This window comes from Chlorocebus sabaeus, chromosome 14 (assembly GCF_047675955.1).
Source record: "Chlorocebus sabaeus isolate Y175 chromosome 14, mChlSab1.0.hap1, whole genome shotgun sequence".
Lineage (NCBI taxonomy): Eukaryota > Metazoa > Chordata > Mammalia > Primates > Cercopithecidae > Chlorocebus > Chlorocebus sabaeus.
In genome coordinates, this window is record NC_132917.1 from 85,687,420 (window position 1) to 85,711,495 (window position 24,076).

General features: G+C 46.7%; 2 protein-coding genes across 4 annotated transcripts; one reads left to right on the forward strand and one right to left on the reverse strand.

The window, feature by feature from the left end:
* The first annotated feature begins 405 nt into the window (after positions 1 to 405).
* MAT2A (methionine adenosyltransferase 2A) lies at positions 406 to 6,523 on the forward strand. Its single transcript, XM_007970026.3, has 9 exons — positions 406 to 629; positions 2,339 to 2,416; positions 2,511 to 2,633; positions 2,882 to 2,994; positions 3,078 to 3,221; positions 3,396 to 3,614; positions 3,806 to 3,988; positions 4,144 to 4,277; positions 4,918 to 6,523. Exons 1-9 carry the CDS (start codon positions 539 to 541, stop codon positions 5,018 to 5,020), a joined length of 1,188 nt encoding a protein of 395 aa, XP_007968217.1. The 5' UTR covers positions 406 to 538; the 3' UTR covers positions 5,021 to 6,523.
* GGCX (gamma-glutamyl carboxylase) lies at positions 5,046 to 23,385 on the reverse strand. Of its 3 annotated transcripts, none has more exons than XM_007970022.3 (15): positions 23,238 to 23,382; positions 22,666 to 22,836; positions 20,749 to 20,907; positions 20,266 to 20,431; positions 17,375 to 17,453; positions 16,687 to 16,793; positions 15,363 to 15,526; positions 14,437 to 14,702; positions 14,155 to 14,286; positions 13,631 to 13,782; positions 13,026 to 13,195; positions 12,694 to 12,824; positions 12,148 to 12,295; positions 11,774 to 11,963; positions 5,046 to 11,344 (listed from the first exon to the last, which is right to left on the reverse strand). In XM_007970022.3, exons 1-15 carry the CDS (start codon positions 23,278 to 23,280, stop codon positions 11,152 to 11,154), a joined length of 2,271 nt encoding a protein of 756 aa, XP_007968213.3. In that variant the 5' UTR covers positions 23,281 to 23,382; the 3' UTR covers positions 5,046 to 11,151. The 3 variants fall into 3 exon arrangements, with proteins under 3 accessions (XP_007968213.3, XP_007968212.3, XP_072879236.1); XM_007970021.3 differs by having other exon boundaries at positions 11,774 to 11,969; XM_073023135.1 differs by lacking the exons at positions 5,046 to 11,344; positions 11,774 to 11,963; positions 12,148 to 12,295; positions 12,694 to 12,824; positions 13,631 to 13,782 and having other exon boundaries at positions 13,083 to 13,195; positions 23,238 to 23,385.
* Between the last annotated feature and the right edge of the window lie 691 nt (positions 23,386 to 24,076).

Sequence of the window (24,076 nt, forward strand, 5' to 3'; positions counted from 1 at the left end):
ACCTCCGCGATTCCCGCCGCCTCCGCTGGGGGACGCGACCTCCGGGAAAGCTATCCCGGCCAACGGTCGGAAGGGAGGTGCCATGTCACAGCACAGGGGAGCGGGTCCGGCAAGCCCCAGTCGCTTTTTCTCCCACATCAAACAAGGAAGAGCAAAACCCCCCGTCTCCTCGCGTCTGCATTTTTCCCCTAGCTCTAGCGGCTCAATATAACTAAACGGTCCCTGGAGGGCCGGGTTGCGTCGGCCCCTCCCGCGGCCGCGCAGTGTGGTTCAGCCCGGGCTCCGCGGGGCGCGCTGCCCTTCCTCCTCCGACCCCCGCGCAAGTGGTGCATTGGCGCGCGGCGCCGAGAGGCGGGGCCCGAGCCGGGCGCGCGCGGGCGGTGCTCTATAAATACCGGGCCGCGCCGCCCGCCGCTTCGTTCGCTCCGCGCCGCCTGCCTGCTCCGAGTAGGACGCTGTCCGCAGCTTGCGCATTTCGCAGCCGCTGCCGCCTCGCCGCTGCTCCTTCGCAACGCCACTTCCACTCACCGACACCAACATGAACGGACAGCTCAACGGCTTCCATGAGGCGTTCATCGAGGAGGGCACGTTCCTCTTCACCTCAGAGTCGGTGGGGGAAGGCCACCCAGGTGAGGGGACGACCTGAAGCGAAGCGTGGGGCGGGGCGGAAGGCAGCGCCGAGGTCCGGCGGCGGCGGGTCCCGCGCGGGTTGTCCTCGTCCGCCCGGTGGTGGGAAGAGCGGCGACCGCGCGCTTTCCTCGTGGCGCCGCCAGGGCCTGGCGCGTGGCCGCCGCTCCTCTTCCCCCTCCCTTTCCTCTTTTCCCCTCCTCACTCCTCCCCTTCCATTCGGTCGCGCGCCTCGGCATGCGGAAGGTTCCAGAAAACGGGAAGGGCGGGGGCTGTGGTCGCTAACGTGTTCTAGCCGGGAAGGGAGGGCACTGTTAACCCCTCCAGGTCCTGCCGTCTGACAAACCTGGAGTGGGCGACCCGAGCCGCCCCGCGTGCTCGCGTCCGGCCCTCGGGAGCGCGCGCCCCGCATTGCAGCGGCGACCACGTGTTTGCCGCATGTGGTGTCTGGGCGAGGGGGAGCCGTGGGCCTCCCTGGCTCTCCTGGCCCTCGGTTTGAGGGGTGGGGGGCCCATGCCTCGCGACGTCGTCTGGCTCCACTGCCTCAGTGGTTAGGTCTTGACCACACACTGGAGAATACGCACATGCTCTTCGGCGGATATGGCCTTGCCTTCAAGGTGATGGCCTCTGACTAAATATAGCGCATGTGGAAGAAGGCAGTCCTTATTTGGACCCCTTGTGAAAAGGATGGGAAGGATGAATTAGGAGCTGCCATTGCTTTGGGTTCCCTTTTAAATTCTTCGGTGCTGCCGTTAGTCAGGGTTTTACTTCAGACTTTGTCCGCTTAACCGCCATTATGGGGATCAATTGGCACGTGAAGGAGGAGTAAAGCTATTTCCAGGAACTGAAAATCTAAGCCTGAGCATATCGGCTAGTAAAGATGTTTATTTGGCTCCTAAATTAGGCTGTTTCTGCCCTTAGAATGACCGCAGTAGCTATCTGGTGGCTTTAGGGTCTGGTCAGTTTACTGTGCCCATGATGAAATTCCCGTTAAGTAACTTAGTGATGTGAGAGGACAAACCCGGGATCTAGATGAGTGCTGAAGGTTAGCTGTTAACACCAGTTAGTAGTAGACTGAAGTCTTAAGCCTGCAGTCTGGCTTCCACATTGTTTGGATTCTGTTTTGGGTGGTTATAGAAAATTGAGAAAAACGAACTTGGATTGGGGGATATTTACTTTTTCCTTCTTCCTCCTAAACAGTAGATGATAAAGCAGGGAGAAGTTGGACATGGATATGTTTGAGGATTTTCTACACTGTTGAGCTTTTGTTTCCTGCCTCCTAATAACAAAATCAGATAATTGCCATTTTAGTCACAAAATGCCTTTCCTTTAATTGTTTAATTGAATTCTCTTGTTGCTTATTATAATTGGTGCTCCTTAAGATTAGGGAAACTGGCCTGTGGCCTCAGTTCTACCAGAACCCCAGGTGCACAGGGGTTTGGTACAGTTTTGGAAGTGAATATGATATAGGGCAAATTCTGTTCTTTAAAGGAGATAGGACTAACAGTTCACCTTTCTGGTGGTTGGTTAGATTTATAATGCAAACCTTGAATTTTAGGGGTAACGTGCATATACAATGAATTAAGATGTATTAAGCATGTTTCTTTAAAACCTCCAAAGATTTTACAGATAGTTACAGGGAGGGAACTTGCATATATAGATAACTTTGTTTAAAGTTAAAGAAATTGAGCCAGGAATTTCTCTTTTCCAGATAAGATTTGTGACCAGATCAGTGATGCTGTCCTTGATGCCCACCTTCAACAGGATCCTGATGCCAAAGTAGCTTGTGGTAGGTTCAGAATGGGTTTATCAACTGGTGGAAAGATAGCATAAAAATTATTTTTACAGAAGTGATGCTTGAGTTGAATGTCTCTTTTTATTAGAAACTGTTGCTAAAACTGGAATGATCCTTCTTGCTGGGGAAATTACATCCAGAGCTGCTGTTGACTACCAGAAAGTGGTTCGTGAAGCTGTTAAACACATTGGATACGATGATTCTTCCAAAGGTGTGTTTTAATAATTTTGCTCATTTTTTTCTAGGTAATAGCTAGTGAGGTTTGAAGAAACTCCAGTTCTTGCTAATCCTAAACTCAAGTTGTATTTTACTATACACTAAGCCTTATTCTGTTCATTCTTTAAAAGGTCTAATGGTTTAGCTATATCTGATTTCTTCAGCAGTGTTTAGAATTCCAGATAATTGCTGTAAACGGGAGGTATTTCTAGGACCTAAACAAGATGTGTTTTTTGCTTATAGGGTTCGACTACAAGACTTGTAATGTGCTGGTAGCCTTGGAGCAACAGTCACCAGATATTGCTCAAGGTGTTCATCTTGACAGAAATGAAGAAGATATTGGTGCTGGAGACCAGGTATCTTGGTGTAGAGGCTGTTTTAATCTCTTCTAACATTAAATTCTGGAGCTTGATCACATTGGTGACTTTTCCTTCTTTAGGGCTTAATGTTTGGCTATGCCACTGATGAAACTGAGGAGTGTATGCCTTTAACCATTGTCTTGGCACACAAGCTAAATGCCAAACTGGCAGAACTGCGCCGTAATGGCACTTTGCCTTGGTTACGCCCTGATTCTAAAACTCAAGTAAGTGATGATCATAAAGCTTGGTTGTCTTCATTACATCAGCATAGAAGATCATAATTTTGATAATAGCTAACTGAAAAAGCATTTGTTTTGCTGTATTGTAACTTCAGGTAGAGAAACAAATGCAAAGCTATTGTTTGGTATACTGTTCTGATGACCTGTGTTGCCTTCAAGGTTACTGTGCAGTATATGCAGGATCGAGGTGCTGTGCTTCCCATCAGAGTCCACACAATTGTTATATCTGTTCAGCATGATGAAGAGGTTTGTCTTGATGAGATGAGGGATGCCCTAAAGGAGAAAGTCATCAAAGCAGTTGTGCCTGCAAAATACCTTGATGAGGATACAATCTACCACCTACAGCCAAGTGGCAGATTTGTTATTGGTGGGCCTCAGGTAATGTCATTTCATTGCATTTTTCTAGATTTTTGATGGTTACTTAAAATTTTGCCCACTACATTTTTTTCAGGCTTTCTGAAACCTACATGTGAATCATCGGAGGATATTTGCTGAGTGAATTCAGAATAGGCAACCGTATCCACTTGGAAAGCACTAGGCATAAAGTAACTTAAATCCTGTAATTTCAGGGTGATGCTGGTTTGACTGGACGGAAAATCATTGTGGACACTTATGGCGGTTGGGGTGCTCATGGAGGAGGTGCCTTTTCAGGAAAGGATTATACCAAGGTCGACCGTTCAGCTGCTTATGCTGCTCGTTGGGTGGCAAAATCCCTTGTTAAAGGAGGTCTGTGCCGGAGGGTTCTTGTTCAGGTATATACTCTTTATATGACTGCAACGATTAAAAGTCATGTAAGTGGGAGGGTATTTAGTAGTAATCTACTTAACTGCTTGTTTTATACCAATGTATTACACAAGTATGTGGGTCTTTTCAGTCACTGATTCTTATGACATTTGAATCCTTTTAGGTCTCTTATGCTATTGGAGTTTCTCATCCATTATCTATCTCCATTTTCCATTATGGTACCTCTCAGAAGAGTGAGAGAGAGCTATTAGAGATTGTGAAGAAGAATTTCGATCTCCGCCCTGGGGTCATTGTCAGGTAAAGATGGTAAAGCCTATTGCTAGTCAAGTATTGAGGGTGTGGGTGCGTGTATATATACACTTAAAGCTGAGGAGGTGAAGGTGTGAAGGAAGACTCCTCAAATGGAAATATATTTTAATTCCTAGAACAGTTTTGAACTGCTGCCTTAGTGAAGACTTAGTTATTAGAGAAATTTAAAATTATGGTGCTCCATGGCTTAGGCGAACCACTCTAGAGAATCTTCCAGATTTGGTATTTGGGAGCTTTGTGCTCTTCTTACCTAAGGGTGTTAAGAAAATAGAGATAAAGTGGGATGCTCAAGGCTTGTTACAGTGTAAAAACCATGGTAGGGTGTGGGCAGCGGGACCTTGGTAAGTATTCTTTGATCTCAGATGAGCTTTTTGACAATTGAAATTTCTCAGAATAATGACAAGTTTTCGTATTTGTTGAGCCAGGGACGGAAAAAACAACTATAGTTACTAATAAGGACTGTGCAAGGAGTTTGGACACCAGGGAAGTAACACTTTTGCCACAAATTTTTTTCCTAGCATATCCCAGAGAACTCATTTGCCAGAGCTCTTGAAAATGAGTCTTGCTGATTGTTTTGCTTTATTTTAATTTATTGCTACATATTAAGTTACGGACTTGTATATTCCAGGGATCTGGATCTGAAGAAGCCAATTTATCAGAGGACTGCAGCCTATGGCCACTTTGGTAGGGACAGCTTCCCATGGGAAGTGCCCAAAAAGCTTAAATATTGAAAGTGTTAGCCTTTTTTCCCCAGACTTGTTGGCGTAGGCTACAGAGAAGCCTTCAAGCTCTGAGGGAAAGGGCCCTCCTTCCTAAATTTTCCTGTCCTCTTTCAGCTCCTGATCACTTGCAGTCACTCTAGTCAATGACATGAATTTTAGCTTTTGTGGGGGACTGTAAGTTGGGCTTGCTATTCTGTCCCTAGGTGTTTTGTTCACCATTATAATGAATTTAGTGAGCATAGGTGATCCATGTAACTGCCTAGAAACAACACTGTAGTAAATAATGCTTTGAAATTGAATCTTTGTGCCCTATCACCCAACGCTCCAAAGTCATAATTGCATTGACTTTCCCACCAGATGCTGAAAATGTCCTTGTAATGTGCACGTAAAGTACTTGTAGTTCCACTTATAGCCTGTCTGGCAATGCCACAGCCCTGTCAGCATGAATTTGTAATGTCTTGAGCTCTATTATGAATGTGAAGCCTTCCCCTTACCCTCCCTGTAACTTGATCCACTTCTAATTATGTAGCTCTTTTGTCAGGGAGTGTTCCCTATCCAATCAATCTTGCATGTAACGCAAGTTCCCAGTTGGAGCTCTAGCCTGACATCAAAAAAAGGCAGTTACCATTAAACCATCTCCCTGGTGCTTATGCTCTTAATTGCCACCTCTAACAGCACCAAATCAAAATCTCTCCACTTTCAGCTGTCTTTTGGAGGACGTACGTAATAAGGTTTTAATTTAGTAAACCAATCCTATGCATGGTTTCAGCACTAGCCAAACCTCACCAACTCCTAGTTCTAGAAAAACAGGCACTTGGCAGCCTTGTGATGTCATACAGAGAAGTCACAGGGCAGTACCTGAGGGTCTGTAGGTTGCACACTTTGGTACCAGATAACTTTTTTTTTTCTTTATAAGAAAGCCTGAGTACTCCACACTGCACAATAACTCCTCCCAGGGTTTTAACTTTGTTTTATTTTCAAAACCAGGTCCAATGAGCTTTCTGAACAGCTGGTGTAGCTACAGAGAAACCAGCTTCCTTCAGAGAGCAGTGCTTTTGGCGGGGAGGAGGAAATCCCTTCATACTTGAACGTTTTCTAATTGCTTATTTATTGTATTCTGGGGTATGGCGTAAGTACAGAGAAGCCATCACCTCAGATGGCAGCTTTTAAAAGATTTTTTTTTTTCTCTCAACACCATGATTCCTTTAACATGTTTCCAGCATTCCCAGGTAGGCCAAGGTGTCCTACAGAAAAACCTTGGGTTAGACCTACAGGGGGTCTGGCTGGTGTTAACAGAAGGGAGGGCAGAGCTGGTGCGGCTGGCCATGGAGAAAGCTGACTTGGCTGGTGTGGTACAGAGAAGCCAGCTTGTTTACATGCTTATTCCATGACTGCTTGCCCTAAGCAGAAAGTGCCTTTCAGGATCTATTTTTGGAGGTTTATTACGTATGTCTGGTTCTCAATTCCAACAGTTTAATGAAGATCTAAATAAAATGCTAGGTTCTACCTTAACTGTGTCTGTTACTCATTTCTGTTACAGTGCTTTGGGGCCAGGCATGGTAGTACATGCCTGTAATCCCAACACTTCGAAAGGCTGAGGTAGGAGGATCACTTGAACATAGAAGTTGGAAGCTGTAGCGAACCATTATTAAGCCACTGCGCTCTAGCCTGGGTGACAGAGTTTGGCTCTTGAAAAATGCTATCATATGAATATGACCTGAGAATACTGTATGTGTATCTCTAACCCTCAATTGCAATCCATAATTAGCCATAATTGAGGAAAATAACCTCAATCCCTAGACCCACTGTAGGCATTTAAAGGCCTAAGCAAGATTTGGTCCTAGTCTACTTAGGCCAAAATTTATGTGTCCTTATTGCAGTAGCCATTCAATGCCATTTTTAAGTTTTCAACTAAGATGCAGAGCTTCAAACTATTGAAGGCATAAAATTCACTACAAGTATTAACCTGGAAGTGGTAATGTCCAAGTCCTGGCAATTTAAGCCTATTAATCTGCATACATTTTTAAATTAGGAGCTTCTTTTTAAGGGTTGTAGTTTCATGTTCCCATTTGAGAAGTTCTAAAACATGATTTCTAGTTTATCTTGGAGAGATACATATGCAGATGAAATTAAAATGCTATAAATTTCCAAAGGCTTAAATTTCATTTATGGCGGGTTGTATAGAAAATCCATAGACCACACTGGCCTTGAACCTAGGAGCTACATGCTTGGAATACATTTCTAGCAGCATCTGAATGGTAGTCCAGCTTTTTACTCTGCAAATGTAGAGCCAAGGAATGCTTGCTTATGCCTGTTTGCATGGAGACTTGAAATCTGGAGTCTGCACCGTGGCTCACACCTGTAATCCCAGCACTTTGGGAGGCCAAGGTGGGCAAATCACGAGACCATCCTGGCTAACAGTGAAACCCCATCTCTACTAAAAATACAAAAAAATAGCTGGGTGTGGTGGTGGCTACCTGTAGTCCCAGCTACTCATGGGAGGCCAAGGTAGGAGAATGGTGTGAACTGGAGAGGTGGGGCTTGCAGTGAGCTAAAATCGCACCACCACACTCTGGACTGGGCAACAGTGAGACTGTCTAAAAAAGTTGGAAATCTGGGCATGGTAGCTCACGCCTGTAATCCCCGTGCTTTGGGAGGCTGATAGAGGTGGATCACCTGAGGTCAGACTGGCAAACTGAAACCCTGTCTACCAAAAATACAAAAATTAGCTGGGTGTGGTGTCAGGTGCGTGTAATCACAGCTACTCAGGAGGCTGAGGCAGGAGAATCACTTGAACCCAGGAGGCAGAGGTTGCAGTGAGCTGAGATGGCACCACTGCACTCCAGCCTGGGCCAGAGCAGGGCTTCTCAAAAAACTTGGAAATCTGTTGGGAAGTAGGGGGAGAGCAAGGTTAAAACCTATGCAGGTATATCAATTAGACTTGTTCCAACTTGAGAACCTGAATTTTGCATGTAATTGAAATGTTCCAGAACAAGTCTGGCAGTTAAAGGAGTTTTTAGATACCAAATACACTACAGATAACCATATTGGCTACATTCGGGGAATGAGCATGGATAGGTGCCTCGAAGTTGGTAGACAGCGTAAGTTTTCAAAAGTAACCACTTTAAGGTTATGTTCAGTATTTGTTAAGTAAACAAAGATTCCCCAACCTTCAAGGAGCTTGTGGACTAAGGGGATAGTGTCCTGCCCAGCCTAGGGGAAAAGTATCCTAAAGGTATTTAAGGTGGTGGGTGAACATTAGGCCACAGAGAACAGAAGCGAAGGAGGGAAAGCATAACAGCAGGGGATGATAAGGGTGATTATAAAGTTAAGAATCAAAGCATTGAGTATGACTTAAAGGAATGTCTTTAGGTTGAAAATTCTGTATATAACCTGCCTAAAAAGTTTCAAAGGGGATGGATACCCATCAGGGGCAAAGATCCAAATCCTGAGGGTAGAATGAGGAGGATGTATACTAAAGTCTTTTGGCTAAAAGGACATTAATAGCCCGTTTTTAGAATGGCTACAGTTGCAACCCAACTTTACCCCACTGAACAACCTTTGTTACCAGTATTTACATGACCACTTTTTCTTTCCACCTCACCCTACCCCCAACATTTTCCTTGGAAAAATCGGTCAGAGAGGTGGTATACTAACAGTCTGGGGAAGGCAGCATCCTTGCCCATATTCAGAAAAATACTTTTCCAAGTGTCTTCTGCCAAATAACTCTTGGGACTTTTGTTACCAGTCAAGTAGGTACAGCGAGTTTGGCAAACAGAAGGAAAGAGCTAAACTTGCTGGCAAACGACATAGTACCAAGGTATCTTCTATCGTGTTACTATGAGAAAAGATCTGCAAAAGGATTGAAAATCAGCGTCCCTCCCACGCATTCTTACAAAGTAATCAGGGGACCCTGCACCACAGCCATTGCTTGCCTATACAATACCTTGAATTAGGGATTTTCCACCAAACCCCACTTGGCCTCCTCAGTGGTGGGGGAGGGAGGCAATCTGCTTGACAACTAACATGTCGGCCTTGTCCGGTCTATCCCTAACTAATGCTAATACAAAGGTTGAAAATACAGATGTAGGTAGTGATGAAAACAGATCTGGCTGGGTGCAGTGGCTCACACCTGTAATCCCAGCACTTTGGGAGGCCAAGGCAGGTGGATAGGTCAGGAGTTTGAGACCAGCCTGGCCAATGTGGGAAACTCCGTCTCTACTAAAAATACCAAAAATTAGTTGGGCGTGGTGGTGGGCACCTGTAGTCCCAGCTACGTGGGAGGCTGAAGTGGGAGAATCGCTTAAACCCAGAAGGTGGAGGCTGCAGTGAGCCAAGATCGTGCCACTGAACTCCAGCCTGAGTGATAGAGTGAAACCCTGTCTTTAAAAAAAATAGATTCAAGAGGTATCCAGGAGGTAAAATTGATGGGACTTGGCAATTATAAGAAATGCAAGGAAAAGGGAAGAGTCAAGGCTGATGACCTAGAGATAACAGCTTGGTTAAGGTATAGAGCTGCCATTCAATAATAAAGAATAAGCAAGTCTGAGTTGGGGGTGAATGTAAGTTCTGTTTAGGATGAACTGAGCTTGACAGCTCTGTGGGATATCCAGGTGGAACTTAGACCTATATGTCTAGGGCACAGCAAAGAAACCTAGCATCACTGGAAATCCTGGAGTAGACACAATCATCTGAAGTATGTATAGTGAAAAGGCAGTGGCTTAGGAAAGAACCCTGGGAACACTGTCCGAGGAGGAGTAGGGGAGAGTATAAGAGAAGCCTGCAAAAAGAGATGCAATTATTTACAGAAGTTACTGAGACTGCCAATTTACTACCAGTCCCTGCTACAAGTCCATGAGCTCCCAAAGCAGGGATCCTTTCTTATAACCCTGCATTCTCGCTTCCTAGCTCAGTGCCAACCCTTTTCATTTTCACTGAACTGAGGAGCTTTCTGAGTTACCTTTGTACACCCAAATGTACAAAATGTCTAAGCATTCCCTAATCCCTTACTAAATTTGGTTAATTCTTACTTTACCTCCCCTTCTGCTCACTAAAGGCTAGAATAATACCAAATACTAAGCTTATTTTTAGAGAAAATCTAGCAATCATCTAGATTTCCTTATTTAACTTTGATGCTGCTATTCTGACTGCTCTCATAAGTCAGAGTTTTGCTAGTGAAACACTTACTGGGTGTATATAGATAATAGGAACAAAGAAGGACCAAAATTGCAAGGAAGATAAATTTATGTGCATTTACAACCTGACCACCATCCAATTATACTTTTAATTAAGAAAACACATTTTAAGCTACATTATTTCAGATTATCAGTGATGCTGAAAATTCCAAGTGGCAGGGTGCGGGACCTTAAGTCAAATAGACGTTAAGTTCAAACCATCAGTCCATCCCTCACTAGCTATATGTCTTTGGGCAAATTATTTTACTTCTCAGCCTAATGTGGTAAGGCAGGTAACACTGCTCACACGGTGTGTAGCACATAGCAAACACTTGGGAACAGCTACTCATCGTGGTATATTAAATTGCTTTTCCCCAAGGGCCACTTTATTTACTTATTTTGAGATGAAGTCTTGCTCTGTTGCCCAGGCTGGAGTACAGTGGCTTGATCTCAGCTCACTGCAACCTCCACCTCCCAGGCCCAAGCGACTCTCATGCCTCAATCTCCTGGGTAGTTGGATTACAGGCACCTGCCACCACGTCCAGGTAATTTTTGTATTTTTAGTAGAGACGGGGGTTTTGCCATGTTGGCCAGGCTGGTCTCGAACTCCTGGCCTTAAGTGATCTGCCCACCTCAGCCTCCCAGAATGCTGGGATTATGGGCATGAGCCATGGCACCCAGGCCCCAAAAAGCCACTTTAAACCTTACTCTTACCATCTTATCCTAGGAAGACAGTTTCACATTGCTTCTAACCTCCTCCTGGCCTCTCAATCTTGGATTGTTAAATCTTATTTGCTTTATTTCCTTGGTTCCTCTAAGTTATAATCTTGGAGTTAAAAACAGCTTTAGACCAAAAAAAAAAAAAATGCAAAAAACTTTTGAGAATTTTTTTCAAATAAATGTCCATTGCATAGAATGGGTCTGTGACTGGCTGCTTCTACATCTGCACCCAACATCTGGCCCCCTTCAGAACTCTGAGTGGACAGGATCAGGATTTGACTCAGGAGGATTAGGATGTGAAGAATCCATGTTTGAAGGACTCAGTTCTCCAACTGGCTCAAAGGGTCTCAAGTTTGCATAAGTCACCTCCTGGGCCAGCTGCTCCAGGGAAGGGCGGCCTAATATCAGATTTCGAAGTGAGATACAAGTCATCAGGAAGCTGAAAAACAGGAAAAAGCAGACCAAGTTCAAACTCCTGTTTCACCAGAAGAATTTCAGCTAAAGCCCTTAGAAGGCACCTGGTCCTCGCTCTTCCCACACAGGCATATATGGGAATCTCGCCCCAAGTGACCCTCCATCTCCCAGCTGGAAGGGTACCCCACTCTTTATACAGTCTGGTAGAGGATTCCAGGATAGGGTAGGAACAGCCCACAGAGAGGCTAGAGATAAGCTAAGGCAGAACAAGAAAGCAGGCCATCAGATATAGGCCACTTATTCTTCCAGTAAATCAAGGAGAAGAATGGCAGAAAAAGATATCTAGCACTAAACTGTCCTTTCCTATATGAGTCTCTAGTGTTACCCTCCCCAGGGGAAAGTTACCAAGCTTGCCAACATATGATGGCAATGACAAATACTGTTGTGAACTTACCTGCGGCGAAAGACATAGAGCTTTCGCAACAAGAAGTGGAAGAATCGCTCGTGGAAAGGAGTATTTCGCCGGCGTTCAATCGCCTGGAGCCTTTGTTGGCGTCTGAGAAAGGTCTGAACCAGAGGTGTTGGCTCAGGGCCCCCTTTTACTTCCCCTTCCAACAGAGGCTGCAGCTCTGGGGGTAGAGGCCCTGTTTCTGCCCGGAAGACAGAAAAAAGGAATCACTGAGATGGATCACTCTCTCCCCTTAGAACTCCCCTTCTGCCAGCTAGAGACTTCAAGTTCACTCTTGAATGGCTAGAACATCATTCATAACCCCGACTTCTTGAAACCAGGGGCTATGGCTATCTCAGTCCAAATGTTCATACACTCACCACTTCCATTCTCCACCTTTTCCTTTAATTCTTGCAGATATGCCAGGTCTTGCTCCAGTGCAAGCTCTGTAGTGTTGACATAGATGTACATGTAGCAGGAAGGGCTAGGTGATGTCGTATACACCTTATGGTACTCACCAGCAGGCAACTGACAAGGGAGAAGAAATGGATAAATTTCATCAGCTTTTCTCTAGCCAGCCTATGGCCTCCCTACTCTGACTCTTGGCTTCTTTCTACTCAATTGTGTTTTGGAATTGAAAGTAACTGACTTCTAGAATCCTGGATGAGGCTATTCACAGTCCGAGGGGCCCTTGTTTTTTGAGATCCACTGCATTACTGCTATGGTAAAATATTTTCAGTCTATAATAAATGAACCTTGCTCATCTAAGCTTTCTGCCATTGTTTTTTAAATTGTTAGGGGTCTCACTATGTTGCTCAGGCTGACTGAATTCCTGGCTTCCCACCTCAGCCTCCTAAGAAGCTGGGATTACTGGTGTGAGCCACTGCGCTCAGCTCTTTCTGCTGTTGTTAATCCCAGCAAAATACCTGCATTTTTTCTCCCGCTCGAAGAGTCTGGTTCTTCTGTTCTGCCACAAGCTCCACAGTCACTTCCCCCTGCAGCAGCTGGATGCTAGTGTTGCCCAGGTCTTCACTCACAAAATTTTCCAGGTGCAGTCCTGCCAGACCAACAGAGTTCATCATCCCACCCTATGGTAGAGTGAACTCACTCCCAGCCAGAACAGAGACATCACACCTTTACCACCATCATCTCCTTAGGTTTCAAAAACATTCCCTCTCCCCTCCCACCACATGGAATGTCCCTAGCCAAGGCAGTCAGAAGGAAAGACAGAAAAGCCTCTCCTCACTTTCCTCCATACCAGGGAAATCTGCAATGAAGACCACCTCAGTGTGGTTGTCCAGGCTGCTCTTGATTTCCTGTAACTTAGCCCTCCAGGGAGACAGGTCCATCAAGAGTGGTTGCACCCAGGATGTGCGCTGAAAGGGGGACCAAGCGGCCTGCACGATGTCCACACGAGGGTCAAAAATCCTTAGAAAGAAAACCATGTTCTAAGGACATCACAGCCACCCACCCACCAGAACTTCCAGTTCCGTCCCTTTCATCATTCCCAAGGACAGGGAATAGAAGTAGAAGAAATGGCCTATGTCAGCATGTTATTGCCAGTCCAGGGCAGAGAGAGAAGGCAGAAGAGATCTGGAGCACTGGGAATAATCGGGGTTAGCAGCTACCTGAGAAGGCATTGTGTTAACAGTGTTTAAAAGAACAAGTCAACTCACTTTTCTCCTGGATGATGGTGCCCCCTGCTGGAAGCAACCAGCTATGCCCACAACCAGATCAATGGGGACATGCACTAGAGGAAGGACAGCCTTTTAAGCAAGACAAATACCAGGAAGCAAGGGCTGTTCATCTTGGTAAAAAGAACTGTGCTTCATTTTTTTCCCACTCTCTGCTCCCCTTGCCCACCTCTGCTGGAAGCGGTCATTGATGGAGACCCAAATATCAAAGTAGATCTGGGGCTCAGTGACATTATACTTGGGAAGCAGGCGGCTCAGGCAAGTGGCATATTGCTTCAGCATGTCTGCATGATCCTTCCATCGCCGGCTCTGTGTAAATACCTGCCCCAAACCCCCATATTAGTCCCACCTCAACATTATCAACTTCCCAGACAGGTCATGCACTGCCAATGGCACAATGAGATCCCTGCCTGCTGCCCATTCTGGTTAGAAAAAAACGGAACTTGCCTTTGGGAATGAATTTTTCATTGCTGGGCTAGTGGTGCTTACTTTTCCTAAATCTAATCTCAGTTCAAGGAAATGAATGACATTGCCCTATCTCAACCCACACAAAAGATAGTTCAATCTGGCTCTTGAGAAAAGGCAAAGCAGACTCAAATTTGTTTTGCTTTATGGTGTGTGTAAGACAAAACCAGACCCCAAAGCACAAGCAGGCTCTGAAGAACAGTAAATTGTCAGCATCAGACATCTCACCCCAGGGTTAAGATAGCCCAGTTCGCCAGTGCGGCCATCACGGTAGGTGATCTTCACGTGCTGGTGGGAGCGGGAGTGCACCATCATGTCCCAGGAATAGCCGTACAGCCCATTTGTCCAGTTGTTATAGCCCTGGGAAGGCAGCGCAGAGGGGATTCAGCTCAATACTTCTCACTGACCCCATCCCCTACCAAGAAGGGGCTGCGAAACCAGCCCTTCTTTCCCAACTGTTGTCATCCGTCCCTTTCTAAGCCCAGTGTACACTCCACAGCCCCTACAAACCTGGGTGAGAAAATGAGAATAGGGCAGGAATAGCTGCTCCAGGAGGTAGAGCAGAGTAAAGGCAGCTCCCAGCTGATGGCGCAGCCCTGGTTTCTGGCCACCTTTGCCCTGGCTCCTCTTATACACACAGGAAACACTGGGCTGAGGGGCTGCCTTGAGGGGCAACAGTTCTTGCAACCTCTGGGGGCAGTGGGACACCAGCTTCCGAGGCCACTCAGGGGAACAGAAGACAGGGCTGCTGGCCAGCATGACGTAGGAGAACATACCTAGGAAAGCAGGGAGAAAATATAAATTTCAGGAGGAGTTTGGTTGGGCCTCTTCAACCCTGTTCCCTTAGGAGACTTCTCCCAGGTGTTTCACTGAAAAGGAAAGCAGTTCTTTTTTTTCTTTTTTTTTTTTTTGAGACAGATTCTTGCTCTGTTGCCCAGGCTGGAGTGCAGTGGCATGATCTCAGCTCACTGCAACCTCTGCCTCCTGGGTTCAAGTGATTCTCTTGCCTCAGCCTCCCAAGTAGCTGGGATTACAGGCATGCGCCACCATGCTCAGCTAAGTTTTGTATTTTTAGTAGAGACAGGGTCTCACCCTGTTGGCCAGGCCGGTCTCGAACTCCTGACCTCAGGTGATCCACCCACCTCGGCGTCCCAAAGTGCTAGGATTACAAACGTGAGCCACCACGCCCAGCCGGAAAGTAGTTCTTAACTGTAAGGTATTTGTTCTTCCTGGAGATTCCTTACTGTACAACATACTAAGCCCAGAAGTCCCAATCCTCTTATCCCCATTTATGCCTACTTCATAGTGACTGCCCTGGGTTTAATTTAGCTACTGCTCACACCACCCTCTCCCACTCCCAAACAATGCCTCTGGCTATTAGCATCCCTTCCTGCAGAACTATGGTTCCTGTTTCCTACCAGGCTACAGGTACTGACCAATGCTGAAAAGCTGGGAATTCATGCAGTGGAAGTAGGACACAAAGAACAGGCCAATGGATCTTGAGGCATCAAAAAAGAGCAGGAAACCAGCTGAGAGGTCAAGCAGCAGCCCACCCCAGTGCACGACCAGCAGGCTAGTCAGCTCCTCGGACAACAACAGTCTGCAAACACATGGAGAAAGTTCAAGCACCAGCCCACTAGAGAACACATCAGTCAAAGCACATTCACAGCACAAATGTGCCTTGGCTACTCCAGTGGCTGGGTAGATGCCTAAGGTACATAATCCACCCATGAAAACACTCCTCTAGGTTGTTTGTTGTTGTTGTTCAAACGAAGTTTCACTCTGTCACCTAGACTGGAAGGCAGTGGCATGATCATGGCACACTGTAGCTTCAAACTCCTGGGCTCAAGCAATCCTCCTGCCTCAGCCTCCCAAGTAGCTGGGACCACAGGCACATGCCACCATGCCTGTTTTTAAAATTTTTTTTGTAGAGACAGGGTCTTATGTTGCTCAGGCTGGTCTTGAACTCCTGGGCTCAAGCAATCCTTCCACCCTAGCATCCCAAAGTGCCGGGATTACAGGAATGAGCTACCATGCCCAGCCCCCTCTACATTTTCACAGCTTTAGGTGTTCAATGTTTTCTAACATATCCTTTGTAATAAGCAAGGGCAGATCTCCTAGGACAAAATCTGACTGAGATGTGTGTGTGTTGTGGAAGGCAGGTTCCCCACGGAGGTCATGAGTGAGAGGAAACGTTAAAAGGTAAATGCTTGGCTAACAAAATAATGAAGTCAAACTCCAGGAACTGGAAAATAACAGGGAAGAAAAAAGAGAATAAAGTAAAACAAGAGGAAAGAAGAAATGGGAAGAAGATAGAAATCAGAGAGGTGACCCTTTGTTTTGTGGAAGTGGTAATAATGGTTTTGTCAGAGCCTACACAGTGAGTGCCCATCTTCTCAGTACATCAGCTGCAGGGCTCTGATGGGAGGCTACAGTGGCAAGGCAAGGACACAGACACCATCCAAGGCAGTTGCTGAGGGCACTGGCTCACTCACCGAGTCAGCCAGTTCTGGCTCTTTCCTTTCCTTTTTAAATTTCTTTTCCTTTCTTGCCCATCTATACCATATATCTCCCAAGAGCAGCTACGGCTTAGTCTTTTGATACCACTGACTCTGCTTCCGCTGAATGGGGAGATGAGTGGACGAACGAAGGCATATGGCAAATTCAGGCAAAGTAGGAACAGGTGCCATTACTGAGAGAGATGAGTCACCTGCTCTGTCCCCATGCCTCCAAGAGGCCTCCACCGTGACTGCCACTCACTTGAAGGGACTGAAGAGCCAGTGCCGGGACAAATATTCCATGGAATAGCCTTCAACCCAGTCTGCATCCAGCTTTTTCACACCCGCAATGAAGTACACAATGAAGATCTGAAAATAAAATGTAACATAAAGTTCAAGCCAAAAGAGTCTTTTCTACAGATAGGCAAGAATAAAATAAGGAGCATATAGTTAGGACAACTTTAATCCATGCTCCTGAGTTACAGTCTTTGACCCAAATATTATAGTCCTTGACCCAAATAATCTACTTACATATTTTTTAAATGAATAAAACAAATACTGATCTGAGTCCAGGGCCCAAGGAAGAATAGACCCCGTCTTCTATTCATTCATCTCAGAAATTCACTCATCCAACCAGCATTTATTGACATCCAACCAATGCCAGCGATAGTATCAGGCACCAAGGAAGAAGTCATAAAGCACAGACTGAATCCTTTCTCTTTGTCATGAAGATTCCAATCTAGCAGGGACAAAGCTCTAGTCTTTCCTTGACAAATGAGAGAATTCAGAGATTAAGGGATTGGAAAAAATGAGAAGCCAGCCTAGTTTTCCAGCAAAGGGTAAAAACAGAAGATCCAGGGAGGCAGCGGAGACTGTAGTCTGGCAGTGGGATGGCCATGCTGACCACATGGCTGTCAAGGAGTTCCTCCCTCTGTCCTAAAATGCCATACCTGGCCACGCAGCACTGCATAGTTCCAGAGGGGCACGTGGGCATTCCTCCTACGGGCATTCAGTAGACCGTCCACGGACCTATACCGAGGGAGGTAAACATAGGGGGGTGCTGCTTAATCCAGCTACCATCCCATCTTTCCTTTTATACACGATAATCCTATCTATCCTGGGCACATCTCCCATATCCTCCCTGGTTATTCTGAGACCTTTTAGAATTATATGAGCAAATTCTAACGTGATTATACAAGTCATAGAAGAAATATTGCTACTAAGTTATAACAGCAAAAATTCAGTATTTCTTGTTAGCTCACAGTTGAGTTTGTTGTAATGGATCAAATCAGGAAAAAAGGACTACAATACTAGAAAATTACTGAAAAAGGGAAGGAATTTGGAGTGTTTGAAAAGCTATGTGTATGTAAATAAATATGCATTGTATTATCTTTAAAACAAAAATCAAAACACTCAACAGCAGAGTAACACACAACATAAACTAACGTTTCATAGACCTGGATGCCAGGATCCAGTATAAGAGGGTCCCTGCTAAAAGCTTGTATTCTGGAAGAGAACTGATAAACCCAGGCTACTAACACCAGATGTACTCTGGGGAAGCAGAAGCAAAGCATGTTTTCAAGAAGTAGAAGCTGGGAAAGAGGCAGCTTACACTGTGGTCAAGAGCACTGGACTCTGCAGTCAAGAACGCCTGGACTTACTGCCGTTTCTTAACCACTAGCTGACCTTAGGCAAATTCTTCACTGTCCAATACTCAGCTTCTTTATCTTTAAAATGGGAACAGGCCAGGCTCAGTAGCTCATGCCTATAATACCAACATTTTGGGAAGCTAAAGTGAGAGAATCGCTAGAGCCCAGGAGTTTGAGGTTGCAGTGAGCTATGACTGCACCACTGCACTCTGGCCTCGGTGACAGAGCAAGACCCTGACTCCAAAAAACAAAATGTGAATAGCACCATCGACCTTATAGGGTTTCAATGAGGAAAAATTCTAAATATTTAGTATAGTGCCTGCCATGTGGAAAACCCTGAATAAATGATATGTGATTTTTTCAAAATGCATAAAGTCATAAAAATGGAAATTCTGACTAGCCTGAGCAACATAGTGAGATCCTGTCTCTACAAAAAATTTTAAAAATTAGCTGAGTGTGGCCGGGCGCGGTGGCTCACGCCTGTAATCCCAGCACTTTGGGAGGCCGAGGCGGGCGGATCACGAGGTCAGGAGATCGAGACCATCCTGGCTAACACGGTGAAACCCCGTCTCCACTAAAAATACAAAAAAATTAGCTAGGCGTGGTGGTGCGTGCCTGTAGTCCCAGCTACTCGGAGGCTGAGGCAGGAGAATGGCGTGAACCCAGGAGGCGGAGCTTGCAGTGAGCCGAGATGGTGCCACTGCACTCCAGCCTGGGCGACAAAGTGAGACTCTGTCTCAAAAAAAAAAAAAAAAAAATTAGCTGAGTGTGGTGGCACACACCTGTTGTTCCAGCTACTCTGGAGGCTGAGATGGAAGGATCACCTGAACCCAAGAAGGTTGAGGCTGCAGTGAGCTATGAGCACACCACTGCACTCTAGCCTGGGTGACACAGTGAGATGCCATTTCAACAAATACCCTCACAACAGAACTTTTCAGAGATATTCTATCAAAACTGCCTCAATTCTCTAAAATCAGAGCTGGCCATTCTGAATGAGTTTCAAATTTTACCAAAGGGGTATTTGTATGTGTGTATTAACAAATAGGCTGGGCGCAGTGGCTCATGCCTGTAATCCCAGCACTTTGGGAGGTCGAGGTGGGAGGATTGCTTGAGCCCAGAAGTTCAAGACCAGCCTGGGCAACAAAGCAAGACCCCATCTCTATTTAAAAATAAATAAATAGGCCGGGCGCGGTGGCTCACGCCTGTAATCCCAGCACTTTGGGAGGCCGAGGCGGGCGGATCACGAGGTCAGGAGATCGAGACCATCCTGGCTAACACGGTGAAACCCCGTCTCTACTAAAAATGCAAAAAATTAGCCGGGCGAGGTGGCGGGCGCCTGTAGTCCCGGCTACCCGGGAGGCTGAGGCAGGAGAATGGCGTGAACCCGGGAGGTGGAGCTTGCAGTGAGCCGAGATCGCGCCACTGCACTCCAGCCTGGGCAACTGAGCCAGACTCCGTCTCAAAAAAAAAAAAAAAAAAGAAAAAATAAATAAATAAAAAGAAAAATAAATAAAACTTAATAACTGTTAATGAATTCAATGTTTGAGATTTTTTTCCCCACTCATTTTATTGACACCTATTTTATTGCTTCTCACTCAACATATAAAGAATCCTTAAGGTCATCTGCCATGCCACCTCATCTTCAAATCCCTTCTCCAACTCCCCTGGGAGACAGTCACCTAAGCCAGAAATGGGGAAGGGTTACCTCCTCCCAGAACAGCAATGCTGAGCAGCCCTGGTGGGCCCTCTTCTCCTGACGTGAACTCTGCCTCACAGCAACTTCTACTTTTGGCTCTAACTCTGCCCTTCTGGGCTTACACAGAGAGAGTCTGCTCCCTCTTCTACATAACCACCCTTGAAGTATCTGAAAACAGCTATGTCTGGCTTTAGTATTCTCTTTTTCTCTCTAAGAGGGTTACAAGAAGTGAATAAATCAAGGCACCTGGGGAGATATGGAAAGAATGAAGGGGTGGGATGGAGACATTTTGCTTTTTGTCATCCCAAGTGCTCCAACTAGTTGGCCCTTTCCCCTCCCAAATCCACCCAGATCAAAGTGACCTTGGAACCATATTTTGCAAAGCATGACTGAAAATATCCTGACAGGGGCAAATTCTAGAACCTCACTGGGCCCCTATCTCTGATAACCATCCTAAACCAGCCAACCCCTCCCCTTTGTCCCCCCAGACTCATACCAGTAGTGGTTTGCATCCATGAACGTCAGCTGAAAGGCCAACAACCCATACAGATAGGAGTGGTTGTTCCATGATGTCTTGTCCAGGAGAAACACATACCAGTATGGCAGCAGGAATAACACACAGCTTATCCGGTAGCACAGGCCCAGCATCATGCCCAGTGCCCCTGGGATTTGTAGGGAGAGGATTAAGAGGTCAAGAGATCACCACAGGCCCGGTTTCCCTGGGCCAGGATATGGTTGGAATTAAGAAAAATCAAGCATTGTATAATCAGGTAAAACTAAACGAAAATTAGATGCTATCTTAACATTTTAAAAAGAATTATGGGACAACAGCTCAGGTAACACACAGGTCAACAGCATGAAATTGATCACAGCAGAAGTGAAATAAGGTGCCAGACTTTGACCATTCACCAGCATGCTTCTATTTCTGTGTTTCTGGCAGGCCAGTCAATATTTCCATCTCTCCCACAGTTCCCCTCACCCAGAAACATGATGGTGTAGACAAGATACATCCAGTCAAGTGGCAGTGGGCGTAGGGCATCCAGCAAGGGGAAGCGGCACACATCCAGCCCATCAAGGTATTTTCGGTCCAGGGAGCTGAGTCCCCGCTCCTGGGGAATGTCTAGCACCATCAAGAACCCTAAGAAGGCAATAGGAGAGTTGGTCATTGGGCCTCAGCTAAGGAAGCAGTAGAATACAGTGGAACACAGTTGAGAGTGTGCAGCTCCAGGGTCAGACTTCTTTTCTAACTTTGGCTCTGCCATTTATTCAGTATTAATTATTGAGTGCCTACTCTGCACAATACTGTATCAGTTGTGCCATCTAGAACAGCCCCTGCAGCTCAGTTAACCAATTCCCCATTTGTGAGAAGGGGAATATGTCACAGGACTACAGAGAGGATTAAATTAGGGAATTGCACAAAATGCTATAAAAACTGTTAGGGTCTTGACAGCTATGAAGATCCAACCTACTGAGCTTCAGAAAGTGCTCTGGGAGGCAGGGCATGGTGGCTCACGCCTGTAATCCCAGCACTTTAGGAGGCCGAGGTGGCCAGATCACTTGAGGTTGGGAATTTGAGACCAGCCTGACCAACATGGAGAAACCCCGTCTCTACTAAAAATACAAAAAAATCAGCCAGGCGTGGTGCCACATGCCTGTAATCTCAGCTACTCAGGAGGCTGAAGCAGGAGAATCACTTGAACCCGGGTGGCGGAGGTTACAGTGAGCCAAGATCACACCATTGCACTCCAGCCTGGGCAACAAGATCGAAACTCTATCTCAAAAAAAAGAAAGAAAAGAAAAGAAAAGAGCTCTGGGAGTTCTTCTCAACCTTTTCTGCTTCCTGGCACACCCCAAAAACTGTTGCATTTCGTCAACACTCTGGGAATAAACAGAAGGGGCTACTCAGATCAGGAAGCCAGCTTGAGATAAGGCAGGTTTCTCAACCTCAGGACTCGTCACATTTTGTGCTGGTTAATTATTTATTGAGAGGGATTATCCAACGCACTACAGGACATTTAGGAGCATCCCTGACCTCTATACAGATGCCAGCAGTCACCTATTCTTCCTCCCCCAAGTTGTGACAACTAAAAATGTCTCTAAACATTGCCAAACGTCTCCCAAGGAGCAAAACTGCCTCCAGTTGAGAACTACTGGGCTAAGGGGACTAATATCTCCGCATATCTGTAAACCATTCCAAGCACACCATGCTGCGGCCTCAGTTAAGAAGCTCTCAATTAGAGAGTCACAGCCAAAATGTACGGCCCCGGTGACCCCCTGCTCTGTTTCTCTGAGTCCTCTGGGCAACCTCATGCCACAAGCAAAATGGGTCACTGCTGCCTGGCCTCTACATATCATACAGCCTGAGATCAAAGCATTTCTAGCTGGGCTCGGTGGCTCATGCCTTTAATCCCAGCACTTTGGGAAGCTGATGTGGGTGGATCACCTGAGGTCAGGAGTTTGAGACCAGCCTGGCCAACATGGTGAAACCCCGTCTCTACTAAAAATACAAAAATAAAATAAAATAAAAAATTAGCCGGGTGGGGTGGGCGCCTGTAATCCCAGCTACTTGGGAGGCTGAGGCAGGAGAATCGCTTGAACCCGGGTGGCGGAGGTTACAGTGAGCCAAGATCGCACCATTGCACTCCAGAATGGGCAACAAGAGCGAAAGTCCGTCTAAGAAAAAGAAATAAGAAAAAAAGCATTTCTGACCACCAAGTAAATCCTAACTGGAGGAGGCAAAGTAGGTTTAATCCTAAACTTCGAGAAGACCTCTTCTTTTATACCAATATCTTCAGCTCTGAGGAAAAGGGAGCTAAGTCTACTTGCAACCAAAAAATCGACGATTGTCACTCTCCCACTCCCAACCAACCTGCTCCCACCCATAAACTAGACTCACCAAAAAGAAAACGAAAGACAGCCAGGCTTGCAGGGTCCGTTGGTCGATTCAGCAAGGTCACCAGCCTCCGCCAGCTGGACAAATCTGTCCACTCAAAACCCAAGAGTTTCCCCATTCGGCTGCCCTGCCTGGGCCCTGGGATCAGTTCAGCCTTGTCTTTCTGTACTTTATCTGCAACCAATAATTGGAGAAAATGTGTGTGTGGGGGTGGGCTCCACCTCAAATCACAGAAATCACAGCACCAACGGCCCAGAGCTTCCGCCCACCCAGGTTGGCTCAATAAGGTTGCCTCAATGATCTGACTATAGGAAACATCCCTGCAGTGCAGCCCCTTCTCCAAGATACCCCAATGTCCCAAAACCCCTCAGACTACAGCTCCCTAACAGCAAAGTGTTCCCGAATATCATCATCGTCCAGAAGCCGCAGGCTGCAAATGTCTCACAGCACGCCACGCCCCCTTCCCGACGGAGGCCCCCCCCTCACCAGGAGACACTGGGCGTCCTCCCTCCCCCGCCCCTCTGAGACCAGTGCTCCTCGGAACTCTCCGCCGGAGGGCGGGGTCCTAAGCCTACCTAAGCTGGGCGAAGTCCGCGCGAACCGGGCAGACACCGCCATTGCTCTGCGCAGGAGGAAGGTGGGTCACAGCAGCCGCGTCTGAACAGAAGCCGCCAGGAAAATTTGCTTCCCTAGGCTCCGCCTCCCGACGCGTCAGCAGCTGTGCGGCCGGCCGCAAAGCGCCAGCACTGTCGTAAGTACTCCCCCCACCGGCGGCGCTGGATTCCTTGCTTGGCGGCAGGGGGTGGAACGAGGAGCCTTGGGGCGGGGCAAAGATACCCCTTAGTGCCGATGGTCCCCAGGCGCACGGCCCGACTGGCATTTTATGCCTTCCGAGGGGCGTCTTCTTTTTAAACACTGAAAAGAGTCTGAGTTCCCCAACTTCCTTGGGTCCTCCCCGACACCATTAGTCCTCTCCGTCGCTCCGTCCCTGCAGTGCTCTCTGGTGTGAGGGATCGGGTGCAAAGGGCAAACTTTTTGTCAGATATTGACGCCGAATTGAGGATGCGCCTGGAAGGGCTGCCCGGGTTTTGAGCTATTGCAAGACCCCTTCACTTTACTTTCCAGGACCTGCAAAGAACCGAGGTTTCAAAGCGGTAGGGGTCGGGCACTGCCCACGCTTGTAATCCCAGCAGTTTGGAAGGCCAAGGCGGGAGGATCGATAAAGAACAACAACAACAACAAAAAGGCAACAACATAAACAGAAAAACCACTGAAAAAAAAAGTTAGCTGTGTGTCGCGCGTTCCTGTGGTTTCAGCTACTCGGGAGGCTGAGGTGGGAGGTTCGCTTGAGCCCAGGAGTTCGAAGCTGCAGCGAGCTGTGATCGCACCACTGCACTGCAGCCTGGGCGACTGA

Bases quoted from the DNA above. Each gene is read 5' to 3' on its own strand.
- MAT2A (XM_007970026.3), top strand. From the start codon at position 539: ATGAACGGACAGCTCAACGGCTTCCATGAGGCGTTCATCGAGGAGGGC. The intron at 2,995-3,077 runs GTATCTTGGTGT...TTCCTTCTTTAG, and splicing joins ATATTGGTGCTGGAGACCAG to GGCTTAATGTTTGGCTATGC. The intron at 3,615-3,805 runs GTAATGTCATTT...CTGTAATTTCAG, and splicing joins TTGTTATTGGTGGGCCTCAG to GGTGATGCTGGTTTGACTGG.
- GGCX (XM_007970021.3), bottom strand. From the start codon at position 23,280: ATGGCGGTGTCTGCCCGGTTCGCGCGGACTTCGCCCAGCTTAG. The intron at 22,837-23,237 runs GTAGGCTTAGGA...TATTGGTTGCAG, and splicing joins GCGGACTTCGCCCAGCTTAG to ATAAAGTACAGAAAGACAAG. The intron at 11,970-12,147 runs GTGAGTGTATGA...TCTTCCGGGCAG, and splicing joins AAAGGTGGAGAATGGAAGTG to AAACAGGGCCTCTACCCCCA.